The sequence below is a fragment of the Trichogramma pretiosum genome, unplaced genomic scaffold (genome assembly GCF_000599845.2).
Source record: "Trichogramma pretiosum strain Unisexual culture from Peru unplaced genomic scaffold, Tpre_2.0 scaffold43, whole genome shotgun sequence".
NCBI lineage: Eukaryota > Metazoa > Arthropoda > Insecta > Hymenoptera > Trichogrammatidae > Trichogramma > Trichogramma pretiosum.
Genome location: NW_019640864.1, coordinates 292,495 through 313,350, shown reverse-complemented (window position 1 = coordinate 313,350; position 20,856 = coordinate 292,495). Strand labels below are relative to the sequence as shown.

The following is a 20,856-nucleotide window of genomic DNA, read 5'->3' as shown; positions in this document are numbered from 1 at the left end:
TCGTGTATTTATAATCCCAGACATAATGGGGCAGCTCTAATATCGATGCTAAAAAAAAATCGGATAAAAAACTCACGGTGAAATTGTGGCCGAGCTCGGGTACGCTGTAATTGTCGTACTGCTTGATTATGCACTCAACTTTGGCGGAATAATGCTTGAGCGTCTCGTCGCTCCACCACTGACGGAGGACGCCCTCCTCATTGTATCTCCTCCCTGCAAACACACGCAAAATTACACGCTTTTACGAGACGCAGGTATAGTGTACCTCCCAACCCAAGCTTTCTCTTTTCTTGCAAGAAAAGCTCGCGAACTTCGCACGAATTTGCACTTCGAGGGCGTATAATTATATGTGGGATTATACGCGCGCTCTGCGGGGCTTTTTGCGCGACGAAATGACGCGAGAGTAGCAGTAAAAGAAAAAAAAAACAGCGAGAAGAAAGGGTAATAACAACTCACCCTGGTCGTCGAAACCGTGTGTCAACTCGTGTCCCATTATGGCTCCCATCGCTCCGTAGTTTATGGACCTGTGAAAAAGCGTAAAAAACATTTTTTTTTCGTCGTGTTTTCACTTCACTTCGTATCTGTCTGTCTGTCTGTACGTATAGAATCGCGTGTACGTATTTTTTTGCTGCGCCCCCGTCATCTATGCTCTTGTATACATGTATTTAATACGAAATATGTATCGACAAGATGCGTATCGTCACGAGCTTTAATGATTTCTATGTCGTGGATACGTTTGCTCGGAGTTAATTAAAAATTTTGCCTTTTTGATTGGGCTGTAATGTGTGTGCGCGCGAGCTTGCGCGCTTTGAAAATCGAGCGATTTATTAAAAAAAACACATATAGAGCTCGACGCTCTTTTGAAACTTGATTGACGTTCATGTGTACGCGTCTCTTTTTTAATCAAAGTTGATGCTGAATTTGCAGGAAAAAAAATGAAAAAACAAATGAAATAATGCAGAAATGAAAGTTGAAAAATATTAGTTGACATTAACAAGCCTGCGGTTTTTCTATATCTTATCATGATTAACCATTATTTGAAAGCAGATATAACGAGCAAGAAATGATAATGCCAAAATGCCTCTAAATTTATCAATAAAAATACACTTACTCGAGTCCATTGCCGTAAAACGGTGGATACAGAATGCCGGCTGGGATTGCTGAACAAAAATACACAGGTAGGTTAAACGATGAAAAATTATCCATTCATAAAATATGTAGATACGATTCGTGTACTCACTGACAGAGTTGAGAATGACGCTGTAATAGGCATTAGCCGTGGTGCCGCTCGTCACCCAGCGATTCTTGTCCGGCTTCTTTCTCAGCGCGTTGAGGCTGGTCTTGACCTCGAGCCCGGTCAAACCCAATATCGTCTTCAAAAGATTGTACTCGACCACCGTGAACTGCGACACGCATAAAGTAAGGTCGTGGTAAGTAGTTAGCCAATTACACGAGTGTATAGAAAGCGAGTATATAAAGGAAGAATTAGCTAAAAAAGAAGCGGTTAATTTCTCGCCTCCGCGAGCATCGAGCTTGGTTTGGGTATAGTATATACGAGTCGAAGAAAGTAATTTGCCGGCAGACGACTCACGTTCTCGTAATGCTTGTCGAGTTTCTTGGGGTCGTGAATCCAATCGGGATAGCCGACCCACAGCCTCATGGCCTGGAGCTTGCGGTGAGCCCGGGCCCTCGTGGTCGCGTCCATCCAGTCGAGCTCGCCGATCATGTTCTCAAAGGCCTCCTTTATGTCCATCAGCATGTCCAGCGCCTGTACAGTATAGCGGGATATAAATTGCAATTAAATGTAATAACGGCGCGCCTAGCTTCATGAATATAAACTCGTTCACTCCTGCGCACCTCACCAAGGTGTCTACACATTTGGCGATGATGATATTTACCTTTTGCTTCTGGTCCTCGTCGAAGAACCTCTTGGAGTACATGTTGGTGAGGGCCATGCCGAAGTAGTTGTTGGCGTTGGACACGCAGACCTTCCAGCGCGGATGATTCTCCTTGAGGCCGTAGACGCGCTTGCTGTACTCGAAGCCGAGCTCGCGGAAGCGCCGCATGGTGAGCGGCGCCAAGGTGCTGTACACGGACCACCACACGTAACGAGCTGCAGCACAAACGAGGCACGAAATATGTTATATGAGCAATTCTCTAAATGAAACGCATTTTTGGAGGTAGAATCGCGGCAAATTTTTTTTTGAACCTAAGCGGATACGGACCCCCGGGAAATGTTTTTGGGGGTCCTAGGAACATGTAACCACGTAGGAACCATTGAAATTTCAATAAAGCTTATTTTTATAGCTACATTTGTGATTTAGAGGACGAAAAATCATGTTTTCTCGTAAATACGGCTAATTACTCAATTTCTAAGTCGCTGAAAAAGTATCAAAACTCATCTAAAAAAAATAACTGGCTACTGTGTTCGATAGGAAATTTTCTCAGCTTTCCATTGGCGGTATCAGATTTTCCGGTAAGTCGCACATTCGCCGAGAAAATCGCCATCAAACGGGCCAAGCTAAATATCTCGAAAAACTCGGTACGGAAAAAGTGATCTTTGATGTCTATTTTTGATTTTTCTTGTTGAAAATGAGATTTTTTTGAAAATCTGACGGCACCATGAGAAGGCTGAGGAAATTTCCTATCGAAATCATATATTCATTTATTTTTTCAGTGGAATTTACGAGCTAGTTTTGATTGTAGCGAGCCGAAAACCTCGCGACCGCGCTGAATCAGCTCGGAAACAAAAAACAGCGAACAACGTGAAAGAAATTCCCATGTATAACATTGTAATTCGACTCAAAAAATAAATGAAGATACGCTTTCGATAGAAAATTTCCTCGGCTTTCTAATGGGGTAGTCAGATTTTTCGATAAATTTCATTTTCACAAGGAAAAATCAACAATTTTCCAAAAAGTTCACTTTTTCCGTACTGAATTTTTCGACATATTTAGCCCTCAATGTGTGATGGCGATTTTTGCGGTAAAAATTGGATATTTCGGAAAATCGAATAGTACCATCAAAAAGCTGAGGAAATTTCCTCTCGATTACAGTAGTCAGTTAAATTTTTCAGATGAGTTTTGATACTTTTTCAGCGACTTAGAAATTGAGTAATTAGCCGTATTTACGAGAAAACATGATTTTTCGTCCTCTAAATCACAAATGTAGCTATAAAAATAAGCACTATTGAAATTTCAATGGTTCCTACGTGGTTACATGTTCCTAGGACCCCCAAAAACATTTCCCGGGGGTCCGTATCCGCGTAGGTTGAAAAAAAAATTTGCCGCGATTCTACCTCCAAAAATGCGTTTCATTTAGAGAATTGCTCATATATATGGGTAAGGCTCAGAATTTTTTAAATAAACCTGCGCTCGTATGTCACCGATCTTGACGCGCTTTTGGTATGTTATAGTACATGGTAAAAAAGACCCAAAACCAAAATTTTAGACCCCCTCCCCCCTCCTACCCGCCACTTCCGGTATAAACGTCCATTTTCTATCTATATTTTTTCTGAAGGCCTGAAGCAATTAAAAAATCTGAAAAAATTCACAAAAATACTTTTCAACAATCCAAACAACCTTGAATTTTTTCAGATTTTTTGAGTGCTTCAGGCCTTTAGAAAAAATCATTGAAAATTTTGAAAATTCATGTACGGCGCTACGATGCAATACAAAGCCCGATCTTTTTTTTCACTCATTTTTGGCATCAAAATACATATCCTCAAATTTTTTCAGATTTTTTCAGACAGAACTCTGGCGGTTATAGCCGAAAAACGCCCTTTTTTAACGAAAATAATTTTTTTAGGGCGATACGAAGCTTTAAAAAACCTGAAAAAATTCAAGGTTGTTTGGATTGTTGAAAAGTATTTTTGTGAATTTTTTCAGATTTTTTAAATGCTTCAGGCCTTCAGAAAAAATATAGATAGAAAATGGACGTTTATACCGGAAGTGGGGGGTAGGAGGGGGGAGGGGGTCTAAAATTTTGGTTTTGGGTCTTTTTTACCATGTACTATAACATACCAAAAGCGCGTCAAGATCGGTGACATACGAGCGCAGGTTTATTTAAAAAATTCTGAGCCTTACCCATATTATATAGGATACATCGAGGTAAAGTCGTAGAGGAGATCGGTTAAACGACGAAGCGCTCTTAATTATCAAAGCTCTGCGAGCTGCCGCCAAAGAGCTATATATACACGAATGTCCTCCGAGTCGAGACGTGTGCGGGTGGATCGAAAACCACGGAACACGTTTGCGCGAGTGAGATATTCTCTATATTATATAAACGTAGGATCGGTAACGATCCGAGGCAAGAGGGAGATCCGTTCACGCGCGAGAAAGAGAGAGAGCGAGAAGAAAGAAAATTTCAATATTATTGCCTCGTATCTCGCTGTTTCTATATATTCTCTTTCTCTGTTTTATCCCAGCGACTATTTTCTTGAAAACTTTATGTACCTATTTCTTTGTGCCCACTTCTCTGTCTCTCCCTTTCTCTCTTTCTCTCTCTCTTTTTCTTTCGACTTGCACTGCGCACTCACACCAACACACACACATGCACACGCAAGCTCACGTGCGAATACATTATTCATAATGCGCAACACACGCACACACACACACATACAGGCACATAGCCGAGACAGATACACACATTCGGCGAGGAGCAATGAAAAAGTCTATTTCACGTGCGCAGACAGGTGCACCAGGCACCCACCCGCTGCTGCTGCTGCAGCTCGCAGAAGATGTAATAGAGGGCTCGCGCAGCACAAGCTTTTTTTCTATTTCTCTCTGCTTGCTATCCTATATATACTATACCGAACCGACGAGATCTTTGATATCAATACCCGCACGCGTACGTTTATTGATTTTATGTATAACACACATACTCGACTCTTTTTTGCTCTCTCTCCTTCTCTCGGGAGGAGCATCGATGTATAATATTCGACGGATCTCGCCCGAAAAGGAAAATAAGGAAAAAATAAATTCATTCAACGCGTGACCATTATAGACGTGTAGTGCGAAGCTCCCGAAAGGTGCTATTGTTATATAATCATGCGTAGGTACCACCACCTGCAGAGCTACTCGTGAAATACTTTGCAGATTATCCGTCGGATGGAATTATACATCATGTATGAGAGGGCAAACGCACGGGGGCATTTATTTATGAATTTCTCGGGCCTTATACGCGCGAGTTTCTGGATGGTCTTATGAGTTATTCAGCGCTAATTCGCTCCTACACACACTATAACAACACGTACAAGTTCACCGTACACCATGCGCGCCGCTCATACATATAGTTTCGGTGCACACGCATAATCCACGCGCGCGGCAGCAAGAACACAGAGAGGATATAATAGTAGCAGCATGCGCTATAGCGAAACGCCATTCGCGAGGGGCGGGGGGCTTGTTTATGTTATTATTTTAAAGCCCCATCACAGTTCGTCGGACCCCCACCTAAGCGGTGTTAGTCCGCCATAATATAGATTAGATGCAGGCAACGGAACACAACTGCTGCAACATTGCCCTCTTTCTCTCGCTCTCTTACACTCGCCGAATTGTTTGCGAGTTTTTTGACGCTGCTGTACGCGAGAATTATTACGGCTGCCCTCTCGTGTTGCTGCTGCTGTTATGCCCTGCGCGCACGTGCAACGGTATTAGAGCTGGGAAGCACACAGTTGGCTTGGCCTCCCTCCGGACGAGCGATAATGTCCTATATATGTTACACGGAGCTGTATATGCTATCCTCGAGGGCAGTCGCAGCATCGTGAGCTGTTTCATCCGATGAGCTGCGCCGCGTGCCACGGAGAACGAGAGAGACAGAGCAAGGAGATTATTACTATACTACTTCTGTTTGCAGCACAATTTTGTTTTCGTAATTTTGCCGAGCTTCTGGAAAGGAACCGTCGGCTAATGATATAATACCCATTTTCATGCACTCGATTATCTCTCGCGGCTTACGTATTTATCTTATTTAAACGTGCACATTCCTACCTTTCAAAGTAAAAATGATGAAGCGTAGTACGTTACGCGGATGATATCGGATGCGACCCGCAGGGTCAAGTCTGTTTGTTTGGCTACTTTAATTTACTCACGGCCTCTGATGCGTTCATTACGTTTTCTCGCGAGTACGAGTAAAGTGGTGATTAATGTACGCACGACGGCAGCCGTATATCGTCACCGGAGCCCCTTGTGCATTTTCGATCATTTCCGAATTCCCGAAATCATCGCAGCGATCGAACACGCGTTCCACGAAATTCGCACTCTGCAGTAAGTACCAACTTATACACACGAGCGACTCTTTTTTATTTTTCTGCAACGCCGTAGCGAGCGCGCGATTTTCCGTTGCGTCGAACAACATCATTGGCTTCGCCACAAAACACGTTAGCTCGCGATCGTCGTCGCTCGGAACGCACGATTTCGAACCGCGCGACGACTCTGCAGATTATGCTAGGATCCTACACGCGTGCTCGTCTGTACACGCACACAAGTGTTCGCAACCTTTTGTTTACAATCGCGCGAGTTCTTCGTACTGCAGTGTTCCGTGAGTGACCTCTCCGAGTGGTGGAATGAAGAAAAAGTGCTCAAAAATGTGCGCCGTTCGATATATGTAACGAACGCACACGGGCAGTTGTCTGCAATTCATACGTTAGTGATACGTTATAACGGGTATACAAGATTACTCGTTAGAGTACAAGAATCTCAGTATCTAGTGCCGAATTCAGCATATTTATGTGATTGTGCTTACCGAATGCCTCGCAGTGATACGTTTTTCAATGTGAAAATTCGTTATGCGTAATGATAAATTAAAATATTTGGCATTCGATTCGTGTCTTCTAATGATTCTGTTGTTGTTTGAGATAAGGCCAGTGTAAATAATTACCCTCGATACTTTTTCTGCTCCGGTGCATATAAAAAGTTGTGTGTTAGTTTCGCTTCTTGAGATTGAGCTCCGAACAGAACAATACGATGGAAGTCGAACCACTCGAAATTGCGATGGAAGGTAAGCGCTCTTGTATTTTTCTATACCAAGCTGCTCGCACGCGAACTCGACAGCGACTTTTATTTTTTACATGGCATAAAACTCGTGAATGTTTTGTTCTTTTCCATGTTGAATATCCCAGAGAGCACGGATCAATTTTGTACCGATATGCAAAATGTCACTTGTACTCCGAACATCGATTATTACATTCAAAATTCATTATATGATCCAGGTACGCCTATCCATTAACAATTTATTCTCAAAATGTCATTTTGCACTAATAAACAGATGTACTATAAATTGAAAATTTATGCTTATTTTAACAAAATGTGAATGTAATAAATGCAATTTCTCTGTGCTCATACTTAACCATAATGAAATTTCAGACGAATTCAACCCAAATAGTTTTAATAATTTTAGACCAATGATTAATGTACAATACGATATAGAGAATTATAACTCTGAACTTGTTCCATACTCCAATGCTAATCAACATTTACAACATGGTAAAATTTTATCATTATTTCAATAAAATAGAAAGAACTTGTAAATCGTACGATCAAAGAATTAAGAAAGTGTTAAAAATTTAATTTAATTGTTTTAGGTAATAGTTCATTTTTAAATCAAAACTCATCGGGTATTAATTCCATTGGGTTGGATATCAATGTTCATGTTGCTACTCAAAAACTTGCAAGTATGATGTAATGATAAATTATTCATACAATTATCATATATGATCGCATGTTAACAATCATTTTACTACATGATTTTTAGATATACAATTAGAATATGATGATCGATTAACAAAAATGAAATCAATTATGCATCAGCCAAAAAATAATCAAGAAATATGTAGAATGAAAAAAGTTCAATTCTTACTGCCTAGAAAAATAGAAGAAAAACGAAGTAATAATAGAAAGAATATTAGTACGATACTTTTCAAAAAACAAACAATATGGTTTAACAATGTTTAATTTTTTGTTTTATATAGATGTAAGCAGTCTAATACGCATGTATTGCTCCAAATGCAAGAGAGGATTTCATAACTATACGGAAAAGACTTGTCAATTATGCAAATCGGATATTTTATATCAATGCACGAATTGTACATGTGTTTATAAAACATTCATCATGATCCAGAATCATTTAAAATATGATTGCGCAGAGGATAAAATATTTTATTGTACTGTTTGTAGCTACTCAAGTACCTATAAAACGCAACTAAGGCTTCATTTAAAAAATGAACATCCTTACTTATACAATAAGCAACCAGTGCATTTATGTTCATTATGTAACAAGAAATTTAAAAGTCAGTACAATGCTCTTGCTCATGAGAGAGTATGTGGCTTTGAACAAGTACACTCCTGTGATTTTTGTACATTCAAAGCCAAATCTAGAGCTGGTCTTAAAATTCATTGCACTACAAAACACCAAAAGCAAGATGATTCATATCATAAATGTCCTAAATGTTATTTAAGATTTCGAACTATTGGAAATTTAAATCGACATATTAAGCGTTCTTGTTGCAATAAATCAAAATACCAATGTGATCATTGTGATTTTAAAACAAACAAACGATATCCTTTAATGGAACATATGCAGCGAAACCATTCTGAACTATTTAATCATAAAAGTATAGACAAGTAACATTTTAGAATTTATTAAAATATTTTTCATCAAACCATAACTTAGATAATGAATTGTAGTTATGCAAAGAAATCAACTTTTCAAAAAGAATTATTTTAATTTTATTTATTAGTACTACAAGTTTAAAAAACTCAAATTATGTTTTGGTTATCAAAATTCTTATCACTGTATAAGTAGCTGCTTTTTTGTGCATTTTTTTTGTTGATAATTATGATAATGAAGTTTATATTCCAATTTTTTTTTGTTGTATTATAGGAAATTATTATTTCATGTTTTTCTATTAAGATAGTCTTAATAGTATTATTGTTTATATTTTTACTATAAAATATATGTTATTTTTACTAAAATGACGGAAAAACCAGTGTAATCATGTAATATCTTTTAGTGAAATGATACTTTTAGTAACTAAAATTTTGTTACTTCTTTATAAAATAATAACAATAAAGCACGATATGAATATGAATTCAGTAATTTCATTAATTTGGATAAATATTTATTCAGTTTTTATTATTAGATTCCATGTCTATTAACAAACATATTATCTATCAACACTATGTTTTTTTATGTTTACACAGAAATAAATTTTGAAAATGGTTTGAATATTTCGTATTTTTATAAATTGCTGTAATAATTTTACATATTATTTTGCTTTCAGAAAATATTGAATTATCAATGAAGAGTTTATCGATAGTTGAAAACTACTGTGACTCTCATGTTATACCAAGAAACGAAATCAAACTCTATGACTTGAAAAAATTTCAAGATCCAGCAGAGATAGATCAATTTGCAGGTGCGTTTATAACTCAACCATGGTATTGGAACAATATCACACAACTAACTAAGCTTATTTTCAATTTCTAGATGAACTGATCAAAGTTTTGGACAATGCCGCAAAAATGTATGAAAATCCACCCGACAGTCCGGCACCGTCGACGGGAGAGAAGAAGCGCGGCAAAATGAGTGGGTGACATAGCTCTAGTTGTAACTATAGCTTTTTTTAGTTGAAAAAAAATTGAAAAAAAATAATAAATAAAATAGAAAAAAAAATTGCAAACTCCGTCGACAATAATAACTTTTGATTTTTACAGACTGGATCGGTTTGACCAAGCTGCACTGCCCGTTATGCCAGACCACAATAGCCACCACTTGTTTTACGCGTCAGACCGAGCCGCAGATATGTACGGGCTGCAAAGGGTCGCTCACGGTGCTGTGCGCCAAATGCTCACGAAGTTACAAGTGCCTGCGCTCGGCTTATCGTCACGTTAGACACGGCTGTCAGGGCAGCCCGGTGACTGTGGCTAATAATAACAATCCCGCCGTCGATGAGGACAAGTCGACGGCGGCCAAAAAGCCGAGCGTCACCGCCTGTCTCAAATGCAACAAGACCTTCAAAAGCGCCACGTACTATTGGAAGCACAAGTGTCCTAATGCTTGATTTTGCATATGATACTGTATCGAAAGAAACGATGATTATCTTAATCCTAGTCTGTAACGTTTTTATCTTTGAACTTTAATAAACGTATGGTTACCAAAAAGGCAGAGGATTTTTTATATTTTCTTACATATTAATGCAATCCTGATGTGTACAGTTTTTTGTTTCAGATTTTATGTACGATGGAGTTTATTAATCACGCTTATATGTATGGGTATTTAGAACTAACGTGTAGTCTTGTACATTTCATGTATATAACTGATTCGTAAGAAAATTCTAATTTTTTAAACTTATTGTTCACAGATTCATGTGAGGAAAAGGACACGAGGGATATCATCTGGGAGCGCCTGATTGGTGAGTGTATTTTTAAATATTTTTTACTATTAAACGTATGCGATTAAATTATTGTACTCACCGATGACCGACGGGGGCGTCAGCACCAGCAGTTGCGGCAACTTTTGCAAATACGTCATATCCACCACGATCACCTTTTCCTTCGCCGCGTCGATCTTAACGTCCGTGTCGTTGAACACGCCGTTGATGTAAGTCGTCCAATTCCACTGAGCGTAAGAGAATAGATGTTTCGTTTTTTTCGTGAATTTATATTGCCACTAATATTGCGAGTCGGAAAAAGTAGTAGTAGGTGTCGTAATGCATAATGTAGAAATAAGAAAAATGCCGGCTACGTGTGAGCGTGTGCGTGTGTGTATGTGTGAGCTTTCGCGCGTGTTTTGTATATAATACTGCATAATAAATGTATATACGGTGCAGGTAAGAGGAAGAAAAAAAATGTATATTCATATACGAGACCGTATATACCTGGGCCGTATATATGTGTATGTACGCCCGGGCGCTTCTTTCATACCTGCGCAGCATTCATATCCGTCGTCATTTGAAGGTCCTGGAACGATAAGTCGTGAAACATATGGTTGGGGCTCCTGCGCTCCTCCGGCGTGTTTAAGATCTGCGTGGGTTTTTTTTCATTTTTTTTTTTCGTCGTAACAAAGGAACAAAAGAAAGCAGAGAGTTATGATTAGCTCGAGTTTCATCATCGGTGAATGATAATTTATCGGATTGGCCAAATACACACAAACGCCTCGGTATACAGTTCATTATAGCCGAGAGAAATAATTGCGCCACCGTGCGAATAACTCGACGTTTGGCTGAGCTTTTAGGCAAATTGCGTCCACGCTTATATGATTAACTCGCGCGAAGGGGTGGGTAGTTCGGTGAATCGCGCGAACGTTTACATATACGTGGGACGCGAAAAAGAAAAGAGCATATTATGTCGGACTGACACGCTCGCGTCTGTGTGCATTGGCTCTATCGATTATTTCGACGCGTATCAATATTACAAAGCTCGTAATATGTGTGTGCTAGGCTGCACGTTCACTCACCCCGGCGAGTTGCGTGCTAAAATCCACTATCTCCTGGGCGAATTCGCCGCTGCGCTTGCCGACGCCGGCCAATTCCAGCATGGATTTCGCGTACTTCTTGTACTCGTCGATCTCCGACTTGAAGCGCTCCGGGTCAAGCAAATGGCGATCCGGCAAGACCGGCGATACCTGCTCCAGCTGCAAAGTATGAACAGAAAAAAAGTTTACCTCTCTCTCTCTCTCTCTCTTTTTTCTCCTTTTCGTGCCTCCGTCGTAAACGAGGCGGGGAGCGAGCAAGAGGGAAGATAGTTTCTCGTGATTCCTGATAATACCGGCTTATCTGCTGTATTTCATCGCGAAGCTTGGATTAAAGCGTATTCTCGCCGATATACACAAAGGCCGTTTTCTTTCTTACCTTTTTTCCTTTCTCTCTTGCCACGGCTGCTGCTGCCACCAGTGTGTTTCGGAGTGAATATCTCAATACACAAATTCGTTAGAGCTTGTGAGAACAAAGTGAGAAAGTTATGTCGCCGCGGTGCACATATGTACTCTATGTGCGCTTGCTTCCATGCAGCAATAGCAGCAGCAGCAGCAGCAGCAGCAGCAGCAGCAGGCCACACATATATTAGACTCTCTTAACGATTATTGGTTTTACGAATCCGATTAGTGTTCCGCGGGAGGGATATAAACTTCTGTCGTCGTCGTCGTCGTCGCGCTCTCAGAACGACTACTGCACTCCTAGCTGCTACCAACTGCGCGCGTACCCCATAGTACGTACCTGCTACTACTACTACTACCACCAGCACCACTACTACTTTCATAGTTATACTACTCGGGGTATTAAATTGTTCGAGAGCTTTTGCGCTGTATGAGCTTTTAATCGTCGCTACTACCGAGCGCTTGCACATTTTATCGAAAGGGATTAATCACCTTTTCTCTCTCTCTTGCGCGCGCGAACGGGGGTAAAGAGAGGTTTTGTCGAGTGTGCCTATTGCTAGTTGAATTTAATTAATCTTTTGATTTCAATGATGCAGCAGCAGCAAGCAGTTGTAGTTATTAGTATAGAAGCACAGGAACAAGAAGCAAAATAATCCCAACAATTTGTTTTGTTCGGTTAAACTTCTCTCTCTCTCTTTTGCCTCTTTCCCTATAAATTGCAAGTAAACGCAGGTTCATCAAGCAGCTAATCATCCATCCGCGTGCTCTCTCTCTCTCGGCACAGGGGCAATTCCCAGAAGCACTAGCCTGGAAAAGCCAACCGCGCTCGGCGCGTTTGCTCGCTCGCTGCATTGCGCTTCGACCCATTAAACGAGCATCTCTCGCTCTCTCTCTCTCGCTCGCTTCTTCATCAAATATCCAACGAAGGCTCCACCGGATAAATTCCCAAATCGAATGATGCGCAGCGCGCGGCAACAGCGGACGAGCTCATATACTGCTTTTACGCGGTTAATTTTGCATGCGCGCTGCACATGAGCTCGGCGCGCGGCCGACTCCTCCTCTCTGCGTATACACACAACTAACGTAACGCGTATTTATACTCATCTGATATTCGTACTAGCAGCTAGCTACGCTTACCATCATGCGATTGAGCGTGCCGTTCCTCGGGTCCTCGCTGATGAAGAAGTTGACCATGAGATGCAGCTTGATCAGGCGGTGCGCGTTGCCCGCCAGCCAGGCCACGTCCAGCTCCGGCGGATTCAGGTCGTCTTCGGGGATGTCGCGCGGCAACTTCAGCTTGGCCATTACCTCGTAAATGGGCTCCATACCGAGTTTCTCCATGCTATCTAAAGTTCGTCACGCGCGACGATGGAAAAAAAGCAATTATTATTAACAATATTACGGGCTTATTTTACGATCGATTATGTATGTAACGTGGCGGCAGCGGCCGTGCCCGCGGGGGGCATTTGTTATATTAGCGCGTTTATCCGATCGTATAAATGCTTTTCCCGGGCGCGGAGCACGCGCGCGTACACACGCATCTCTCTCGTTTTGCAGCGCATGTTTTATTCAGCGCGCGTATATACTCGTAATTTTCCTGTAATAATATGGCCCCGTGCACACGACGACGACGACGATCGACCATGCGATGATTCGCTTATTATTGCCGCGCGGCGTTGCGCAGGCATTAAAAATGAGCAGCATACGCGCTCGGTCCCTGCCGCATTTTCCCTTTACCGACCAAACGAAAACTCCGTAAAACAGGTGTAAAACACTCATAAAAGATCGGAAACTAATTTTAACTCGAGTGCAAACAGGAAAGAGCCGTTCGATTGTTTGCGAAATGTAAAAAAAGCGAAGGAGCGCGGGCCAAAAAGAAGAGTAAAAAGATAAATAAAAGGATAGAGAGAGGAAATTGTTCAAAGGGTACAGAGAGAAAAAGAGTCCGATTCGCGGAAGGGTTTGACGAGTCAACTTTAATTGAAGTTCCTACTTTAATTAATCCCGATTGCCGTAGCAGCTTTCGAATCTCTCTCTCATTTTAATTCGCCGGCGTGCACAGTCGATTTAAAGTATTACTTGACGCGCATGGCGTTTAATCGTTGACTGATGAAATTTCGATACTCGTGAACGTGCTGCATGTGAGTGTGTGTGTGTATGTGTGTGTCGCTGTGTGCCCGCGTTCGCCACGCTCAAGTTAAACAAAAGTCGGCCGCCGCCGTCAGAGCTGTGGAAATTCAATTGCGGGGTAAAACCGCACCGAGAGCGTACCGTATAGACGTGTACTACATTTACGTTATAGTTGCGTACCTGTGTCGAGGCAAGTGCGATAGTAAGCCCTGGCCATCTTGACGCCGCGCGGCTCGCCCGGTTGATCCGGCTCCTCGAGAAGCAGCCGCAGCTTCTGACTGAGCTCCTCGTGCAGCGATATCAGCTGGTCCCAGACGCTCTCGCTCTGGGGTATCGGGTTGCGGGCTATCCAGCCGCCGCAGGCAAAGTCGTAAAAGTCCTCGCAGGGGTCGACGCTCTTGTTCAGGTTCTCGATCATTCGAGCCGCTGCGGTTTTCCATGTACGCACACACCAAGTTAGTTACGTGAAATTTTAAACGCAGAGACAGCCCCAACGTAATGTTGGTTAGTTGGCTCGCAAAATTTTAAGAGAGGTCCAAAACTCACCGGTTTTGATGCACTCCTCGCTCTGGCACATTTCCTTGGACTCGCCGCTGCCGCCAGATGCTCCAAAAATGGTCGTTTGAAGAGTCAGCGTGACGACTAGGGCAATCACGGCGACCGCCAGTAGACCGACGACGATTATTAGCCTCGTTTGCTTCGTCCGCGCGCTTTTCTCATTATCCTGCTGCTTTGACCTGGGCGAGTGGGCAGCAGCAGCAGCAGCAGCAGTGGCAACGACGCAGCACGAGGTAGTGGAATAAGAGAAAGGGCGGGACAGAGAAAAGAACAGAAATATAACGTTAATGTACACGGGAGGGTGAAAAGATCTCTTCTTGCGAGCAGCAACGACTTTCAACGTTATTATTTCCGCAGGCGATTTTCCGCCGAGACTCGAAAGCAAGAGAGAGCGAAAGAGATATAAAAGGGAGGAAAACCACTTTTGAGCATATTTTTAACAAATTAGCCTGAAAGCACTGATTAAGGTGAAAAATTATAATTTCTTCTTCCTTTTTTACGCCCTTATTTCCACCGACACGCTCGAGCAGCACAGCAGCTCGAGAATCCTTATTTCATTGTAGATTTCGGCTTAAGTAGGCTCGGAATACAAATTCGATCGAAAGGGAAACTTCGTCTTGAGCAGCAGATATATTTACATAGGTCTCGAGACGGCTGTTAGCGTTTCCTCCCTCGAGTAAGAAGAGAACGAGAGAAAGAGAAGTAGCGAGAGAGGAGAGCGAAACCAAAATTGGACTCATTTTTGGCACCCCCGGCGAATTCAATGAATTTATCTAATTTGCATTGTATAAATGTCATCGCGAAAATTAAAAAAAAAAAAAAAGGAAAAAAAAGGGATAGAGAAGTGTAATAACCCGCACGAAATGATATTCGTCATAATTTAACCAGGCCTTATATTTTATTCATCATTCCCGTCGAGCTACTACATCGCGAATTCCGAAAAAATGTACATCCGTGCGCGTCAAAGTCTAATGAGAAATATACAAAGACGCTTACGCCTGCAAATGTATTCAGCAGTAAATTAATCCTGCTTGCGCGCCACTCGGGGGCTAAGGTGAAATTCCTTTTAAATGTTATAATACCCTTTGAATTTTTCCATTCATTGCGCAGACAGCCGGTAGAGCAGTGGCACACCTAGCATCGGAAACAGGCTCGACCTTTTTTCCTTCTTTATTCTTATGCTTCTATTTTTTTTCATTCCTATTCGCTCTTTGTCGTATTTTTTAATAAGAGTTAAGAAGCTGAATGTGTATAAATTTTTTTTTCCCTATTCGCACAACGTCGTCGCGATATATATTGTGTGCCGCAGCTGGTTGTACGCTGCAGTTCTACTCTACTCTCTCGGAGCTTTCGCGAATAATATATCGTGCTTCGCGAAACGCGTAACGAATCTTGTCCCGAGAAATTTTGAGTTTACCCCGCCGCAAATTTATGGTACCGCGCGCGCCTTGACAAGAAAATTATTTTCGGGAGAAAAAAAGTCCCGCCCGATTCTCTCTCTCTCTCTGTCCCTCTCGTCGATACAAAACAACATCCAATATTCGGTACAAAAGCTCTTGCCCGCTTTTGTGCCGTGTTTCTTGTACGCGCGCGCGGTATATACGAAACAAAAGCACGAAGAGATAGGAAAACTTCTCTCTCTCTCTCTTTTCTCTCTCACAAGCTCTTACCTATCTTTTCTTCGTCTTCTATCGCTTTTCTCTTTCTTAGTCCGAGCGAGTTCTATGTCTTCCGCGAACTTACTTGTGCCTATATTCTCGACGTAACTCACACCGCTGCCACGAGCGCGCGCGCTGCGGCCACTGGGTACGAGAGGGAAAAAAACTTCTCCTTTTTTTCGCCTCTTTTCTTACCCGTCCCGAAAAAAGTATATCTTTTACTCACCAAGAGTTATCTTCCGTTGTTGTAACTGCCGATGCTGGTGGCTGGTTAGCGCTCTCCGGGTCGTTCACCTGTAAATCACACGTGGGTGCGAGTTGAATTATAAGACTATTTATCGCTCCCGAGTAACGAAGATTAGTCGAGTTTTTCGACTTTGATTTTATTCTCATTCTTTTTTTTTTTTTTACAGATACTCGCCAAAATAATACTTCAGTTAGTCCAGGAGGTAAATCGCTTACCGAAGCTCCTTAACTTCGCTTCAAATCGATTTATTTGAAAATTTTTGTAATTTCAGTTGTCGACTTGAACAAATTGAAGGAAAACATCGTACAAAATAAGTCAAATACTCAATTTTTTTCATTTTATTTTCAGGCTTGCTTACTGACTTGCGTATACAGAGGAAGCGATTTTGTAAGTTTCGTAACGGTCAATTCAATGATAGCTTGTAATCGGTACAAGTCCTAAACAATAATTTTTTTATTTTAGCGTCACAAGGATTAGTAAATTTGCACTGCTCCAGTTGTAAAAAAACCGAAAAAAAATTTCCTGGAAAGTCTGATAAAATTTGTTCTGAATGTGGATGCGTATTGAGTTTTCAATGCTCTATGTGCAATGCAACCTGCAAGTCTCATAGTGGCGTTATTAACCATATTAAAAGAAAATGCGGAAAATTTGAAAATTAATCAGAATATTTTAAAATGACAATCAAGTTTAATGAATGAATCATCTAAATTGTTCTTGTGACTTTAAAACATTGTGTTTTCTTTTTCAATTTATTTATTACTATAAATGTATTTACATTCGCATTTTACATGTTCATAATATTTTTTGTAATTTTTTTAAAATAAAAATCAAGTGTAATCGGACCGTATTTCATTGTAAAATTTTATTTCGCCCTCTTTTTATTGCTACCTTTGTAATCTGCTTGCATTATTATTTAATATACGTGTGCATTGTATTGAAATAAAAAAGCATGTATTTTTATTTATTATTTTTCTTCTAATATTCATGAATTATGTTTAGATGTCTATTTCATCGATTGTAACTATGTCGAAGGCGATGACTGTAATTCGGCTTCTAATGACCACGATGTTGATATTGAAATCATTGAAATCATGAATCCAAAAAAAGGTGCGTTTTATACCATAAATTAAATAGAGTCAATGAGAATATGTTTATATTATGAAATATATTTTAGCGAGCTACTTTTATTATGATAACTCCACGATCATGGAGCACAGTTATGGTAAGAAATTAATTTTATAAATTTTTTATGAATAATATAATGCTTAATTTATTATTTCCAAGGTGAAAATTCACAAAATTTACAAGATCCAATAAATTGTGAAAATAAGAGTGACAAGAAATTTTGATGTTCACTATAAGAATAAAGGTGTCAAACGAAAAAGTAAGATGATTTTTCTCTCTATTTTGAAGGTTAAAAAAATAAACCTAGGCACTAAAACGATTTTTTTATTTTGTAGGAGGTAAGAAAAGATCGGAACTTTTCTTTCCCCGTAAAAAGAAACGAACTGAAAACACTGAAAAAATAAATCGGCAAATTATCAAGACGGAACCATCTGAAGAAATAGGTAACTTTTTTTATTTTTTTTATATCAAACATGTATAAAAGAGTCTCGTCTAATTTTCAGTAGCAACAAGAAAATATCGTTTTTATTGCAGCGCATGCGAAATCACTTATCCGGAATTTTCGGAAGAAAGTATGAAAAAATGTCCTCAGTGCAATACCACGATCATGTTTCAGTGTAATTGTTGCGCGAAAGTATTCCATAATAGGTATAATGCTCATCAACATTCTGAAAAAATGTACAAAATTGCTTTATTAGCACGTGTAAAGAGTTAGTATTAAAATATTGGCATTGTTTTTAAAATTATTAAACAATTTAAAATATAATATAATACTTTTATTTAGCTGAAAGAGAAGAATCGATTTGTGAAGAGTTGAAAAAGAATCCAGCTCAATTATGTACCAAACCCAATTTAATCAAAGTCAAACAAGAACCTGTCGAAGGTACCAAAATACATCGTATATTATTTTTGACCATCGAATTAGATAAATTTTATAAAATAATTGTCTTTAATGTGGATAATATAGTTTCAGGTGTAAATGAAGTAAAAGTAAAGAAGAATAAGTATAAAATGAATGGAGTTACGAAAAATACGAGTAAATTTCGTAATCCAATGTTCAAAGGTAAAATTAGTAGATTATTTATTCAAGCATCGAAATCAAAGTAATCATTTAATTTTCCAGTCCTCATCAAAGAATGGATTTTTCATTGCAAACCATGCAACAAAAGCTACCGCAAATATCGCGGTAAAGATATACATGTTTGTCCGAGATGCTCGACTCCAATTACATTTCGTTGTGGTAATTGTAAGAGAGACTATAATTCTCGTCAGGGTGCTGCAACTCACGGCGAAGCGTGTTTTAAACATTTTCGGAAAGAGAATAAACGGCGAAAGTGAATGAGTTATCTTTTCGACAAGGTAAATTATCAATCGCTAATAATCCATTTGACAAGTTTCTATGACTGATGATTATAGAATTTTTTTTTATTTAGGAATCATCTTTGTCTCCGTAATGTTAAGCGGCAAAATTTAATCATTGCGACATTCTAGAAGAATTCATCGTTTAGAATTTTTAATCGTGCACAGACAGTAGTTATGTTTTATAAATATTGTTTTATATGATAACGCAATAAAATCCAAAGTTATATCAATCTTTCAACACCGTCAAAAATCATTGTTAATACTTTTTTCCGTAAAATTTAATTCGATAGATTTTTTTTTCAGAGATGCGACAGAGCGATCGAATCACAGTACCTCGGAAAGGCAAAGAATTTAATATCCCATGAAAAATATCATGATCCGATCAAAGCAGATTCAGTTTGGGAAAAAAAAATCAGAAGTGCACTGATTGTCAAAGCCCCGGCAACGTTATCGCAACGAGAGAGAGAAGAAATACTCGGCAAGTACCCCAGATCGATCGTGCAATTATTTTTTGTTCTCGTAACCTCATTAAGCGAGAAACTCAATTTCTCTCGTTTAATAATTTCATATATTTATGTTGTCGAATGAACGTCAAGCGAGTAGAAGTTCCCTTTTATACAGCTTCAGAGACACAAGACATGCGTCAATAATAATATGCAATATAAGAATAAATACGCAAAGCGCGTATTACTCGCGCGCCTCGACTTGCCTTTGAATTTTCATTTTTAATGCGCACGCCACGAGGCGTCGCCGTTACGAGAAACATTATAACTTTAACGAGGCAACGAAAAGGGAAGTTTCAGCGCGCTTGAAACATTGTCCGAGAAGGAAAAAGAGTCATATTTGCACTCGCGCGCAGAGGCATTGCGACAATTATACCTCCAGTGGCGCGAGGAAAAAAAATGTCGAATCGCAACGGGTCGTAGTAGCTCTGCGCTGCATTTTTATATTTCTTTATATTTTCCATCCATGCGAAACGACACTGCATTATAAGTTTCATCCGTGCTGGCTGATACTCGTCGACGTTTTGCGTTGGGGAAAATTATTAATGCTTTTACGGTTACCTTGATTCAGCGATGAAAAACCTCTCGATGATTAATGACTCGCTATTTGGGATTTTATGCATTTAATCGTTTGAAAGAGAGGAAGAAACACACGGCGAAGAGTAGAGTCAAACAACAATGGGTAATAGCTCGCGCGCATTGCCTGCCGCGCGATATATGCCTAAATTACGTAACGCAGACGCGATCGATTTCACCTCGTGTGTATACACGATCGAAACTTTGATACTCGTCCATTTAATTTGTCCAGTCGATCATTACTTCCGTCAATCGTCGATATACACGTCATTTTCTCTCTAGAATATAATCTCGTTATCATTGATGACCGCGGCATGCGCGCGGTGAAAATGAAACATCGGCGCAATTATTCTCCTTCATTCGCGGATTCCGTGAAAAATTTAATTCTACGGACAAATTCGTGAAACGAGGATTATTTTTTCATTCGCTATATTCGCGCACACACATATAGCCCCGAGTATATTATAAACACAAGTTGCGCAAATGCCAGAGTTGAAAATTACTCGCTCGGCCTTCTCGCTCGAGCAGCAGAAAACGATTAATTTACGAGCTGCAAACTTTTCTTCTTTTTCCATACTACTTAACGTGTTATACGGCGCGCGCGCGCGAAAGAGAGACGGATACACAACGGAAACTACATTGGCCTTCGAAGATGCATGTCTCACATCCCACGTTACGCGCCGCGTCGGCACGAAAATTTTCGTTATCCGTTCGATTTACACGATCGCACTGTATATAATATATAATGCAGTGCGTGTATAACGCCGCTTATTATCGGTTACAAGTCGAGTTATCTCCTCCGTATAATCCATAGGCAACAGAATATCTC

At 40.1% G+C, this 20,856-nt stretch overlaps 3 protein-coding genes and 1 long non-coding RNA gene across 10 annotated transcripts in view; 3 read left to right on the top strand and 1 right to left on the bottom strand.

Moving 5' to 3' along the window:
- LOC106649696 (neprilysin-4-like) overlaps positions 1-20,856 on the bottom strand; it is a 37,715-nt gene that overhangs the window by 1,091 nt on the left and 15,768 nt on the right. For all 3 annotated transcript variants that reach the window (XM_014367262.2, XM_014367261.2, XM_014367264.2), the window contains exons 3-15: positions 16,441-16,508; positions 14,545-14,735; positions 14,179-14,424; positions 13,006-13,214; positions 11,452-11,628; positions 10,920-11,018; positions 10,470-10,614; positions 1,899-2,113; positions 1,592-1,768; positions 1,241-1,403; positions 1,112-1,160; positions 457-524; positions 77-213 (exon numbers count right to left, since the gene is read on the bottom strand). In XM_014367262.2, coding sequence (XP_014222748.1) covers positions 77-213; positions 457-524; positions 1,112-1,160; positions 1,241-1,403; positions 1,592-1,768; positions 1,899-2,113; positions 10,470-10,614; positions 10,920-11,018; positions 11,452-11,628; positions 13,006-13,214; positions 14,179-14,424; positions 14,545-14,735; positions 16,441-16,508 — 1,944 coding nt within the window. The remainder of the gene's footprint in view (positions 1-76; positions 214-456; positions 525-1,111; positions 1,161-1,240; positions 1,404-1,591; positions 1,769-1,898; positions 2,114-10,469; positions 10,615-10,919; positions 11,019-11,451; positions 11,629-13,005; positions 13,215-14,178; positions 14,425-14,544; positions 14,736-16,440; positions 16,509-20,856) is intronic.
- Positions 6,030-17,231, top strand: LOC106649698. 2 transcript variants are annotated; one of them, XM_014367266.2, is made up of 7 exons: positions 6,030-6,263; positions 9,278-9,412; positions 9,484-9,582; positions 9,711-10,268; positions 10,358-10,408; positions 16,628-16,663; positions 16,733-16,786. In XM_014367266.2, the coding sequence occupies exons 1-4, from the start codon at positions 6,143-6,145 to the stop codon at positions 10,055-10,057; spliced, it is 702 nt and encodes a 233-aa protein (XP_014222752.1). In that variant the 5' UTR covers positions 6,030-6,142; the 3' UTR covers positions 10,058-10,268; positions 10,358-10,408; positions 16,628-16,663; positions 16,733-16,786. The 2 variants fall into 2 exon arrangements, with proteins under 2 accessions (XP_014222752.1, XP_014222753.1); XM_014367267.2 differs by lacking the exons at positions 6,030-6,263; positions 9,278-9,412; positions 9,484-9,582; positions 16,733-16,786 and adding exons at positions 16,810-16,848; positions 16,924-17,231 and having other exon boundaries at positions 10,054-10,268.
- On the top strand, positions 6,426-8,727 carry LOC106649697 (zinc finger protein 711-like). Of its 3 annotated transcripts, XM_014367265.2 has the most exons (6): positions 6,426-6,996; positions 7,118-7,207; positions 7,362-7,481; positions 7,580-7,669; positions 7,750-7,881; positions 7,967-8,727. In XM_014367265.2, the coding sequence occupies exons 1-6, from the start codon at positions 6,963-6,965 to the stop codon at positions 8,620-8,622; spliced, it is 1,122 nt and encodes a 373-aa protein (XP_014222751.1). In that variant the 5' UTR covers positions 6,426-6,962; the 3' UTR covers positions 8,623-8,727. The 3 variants fall into 3 exon arrangements, with proteins under 3 accessions (XP_014222751.1, XP_023313293.1, XP_023313292.1); XM_023457525.1 differs by lacking the exon at positions 7,967-8,727 and having other exon boundaries at positions 7,580-7,676; positions 7,750-7,853; XM_023457524.1 differs by lacking the exons at positions 6,426-6,996; positions 7,118-7,207; positions 7,362-7,481 and having other exon boundaries at positions 7,628-7,676.
- On the top strand, positions 17,467-18,246 carry LOC106649700. 2 transcript variants are annotated; one of them, XR_002763370.1, is made up of 5 exons: positions 17,467-17,568; positions 17,636-17,683; positions 17,746-17,845; positions 17,922-18,029; positions 18,093-18,246. It is a non-coding gene; the product is annotated as an uncharacterized LOC106649700 (long non-coding RNA). The 2 variants fall into 2 exon arrangements; XR_002763369.1 differs by having other exon boundaries at positions 18,090-18,246.

Coding starts and splice junctions, on each gene's coding strand:
- LOC106649698 (XM_014367266.2), top strand. CDS start 6,143: ATGTACGCACGACGGCAGCCGTATATCGTCACCGGAGCCCCTTGTGCA. Junction 6,264..9,277: donor CACGAAATTCGCACTCTGCA/GTAAGTACCAAC, acceptor TTTTGCTTTCAG/AAAATATTGAATTATCAATG. Junction 9,583..9,710: donor GAAGAAGCGCGGCAAAATGA/GTGGGTGACATA, acceptor TGATTTTTACAG/ACTGGATCGGTTTGACCAAG.
- LOC106649697 (XM_014367265.2), top strand. CDS start 6,963: ATGGAAGTCGAACCACTCGAAATTGCGATGGAAG. Junction 6,997..7,117: donor ACTCGAAATTGCGATGGAAG/GTAAGCGCTCTT, acceptor TGAATATCCCAG/AGAGCACGGATCAATTTTGT. Junction 7,670..7,749: donor TGCTACTCAAAAACTTGCAA/GTATGATGTAAT, acceptor CATGATTTTTAG/ATATACAATTAGAATATGAT.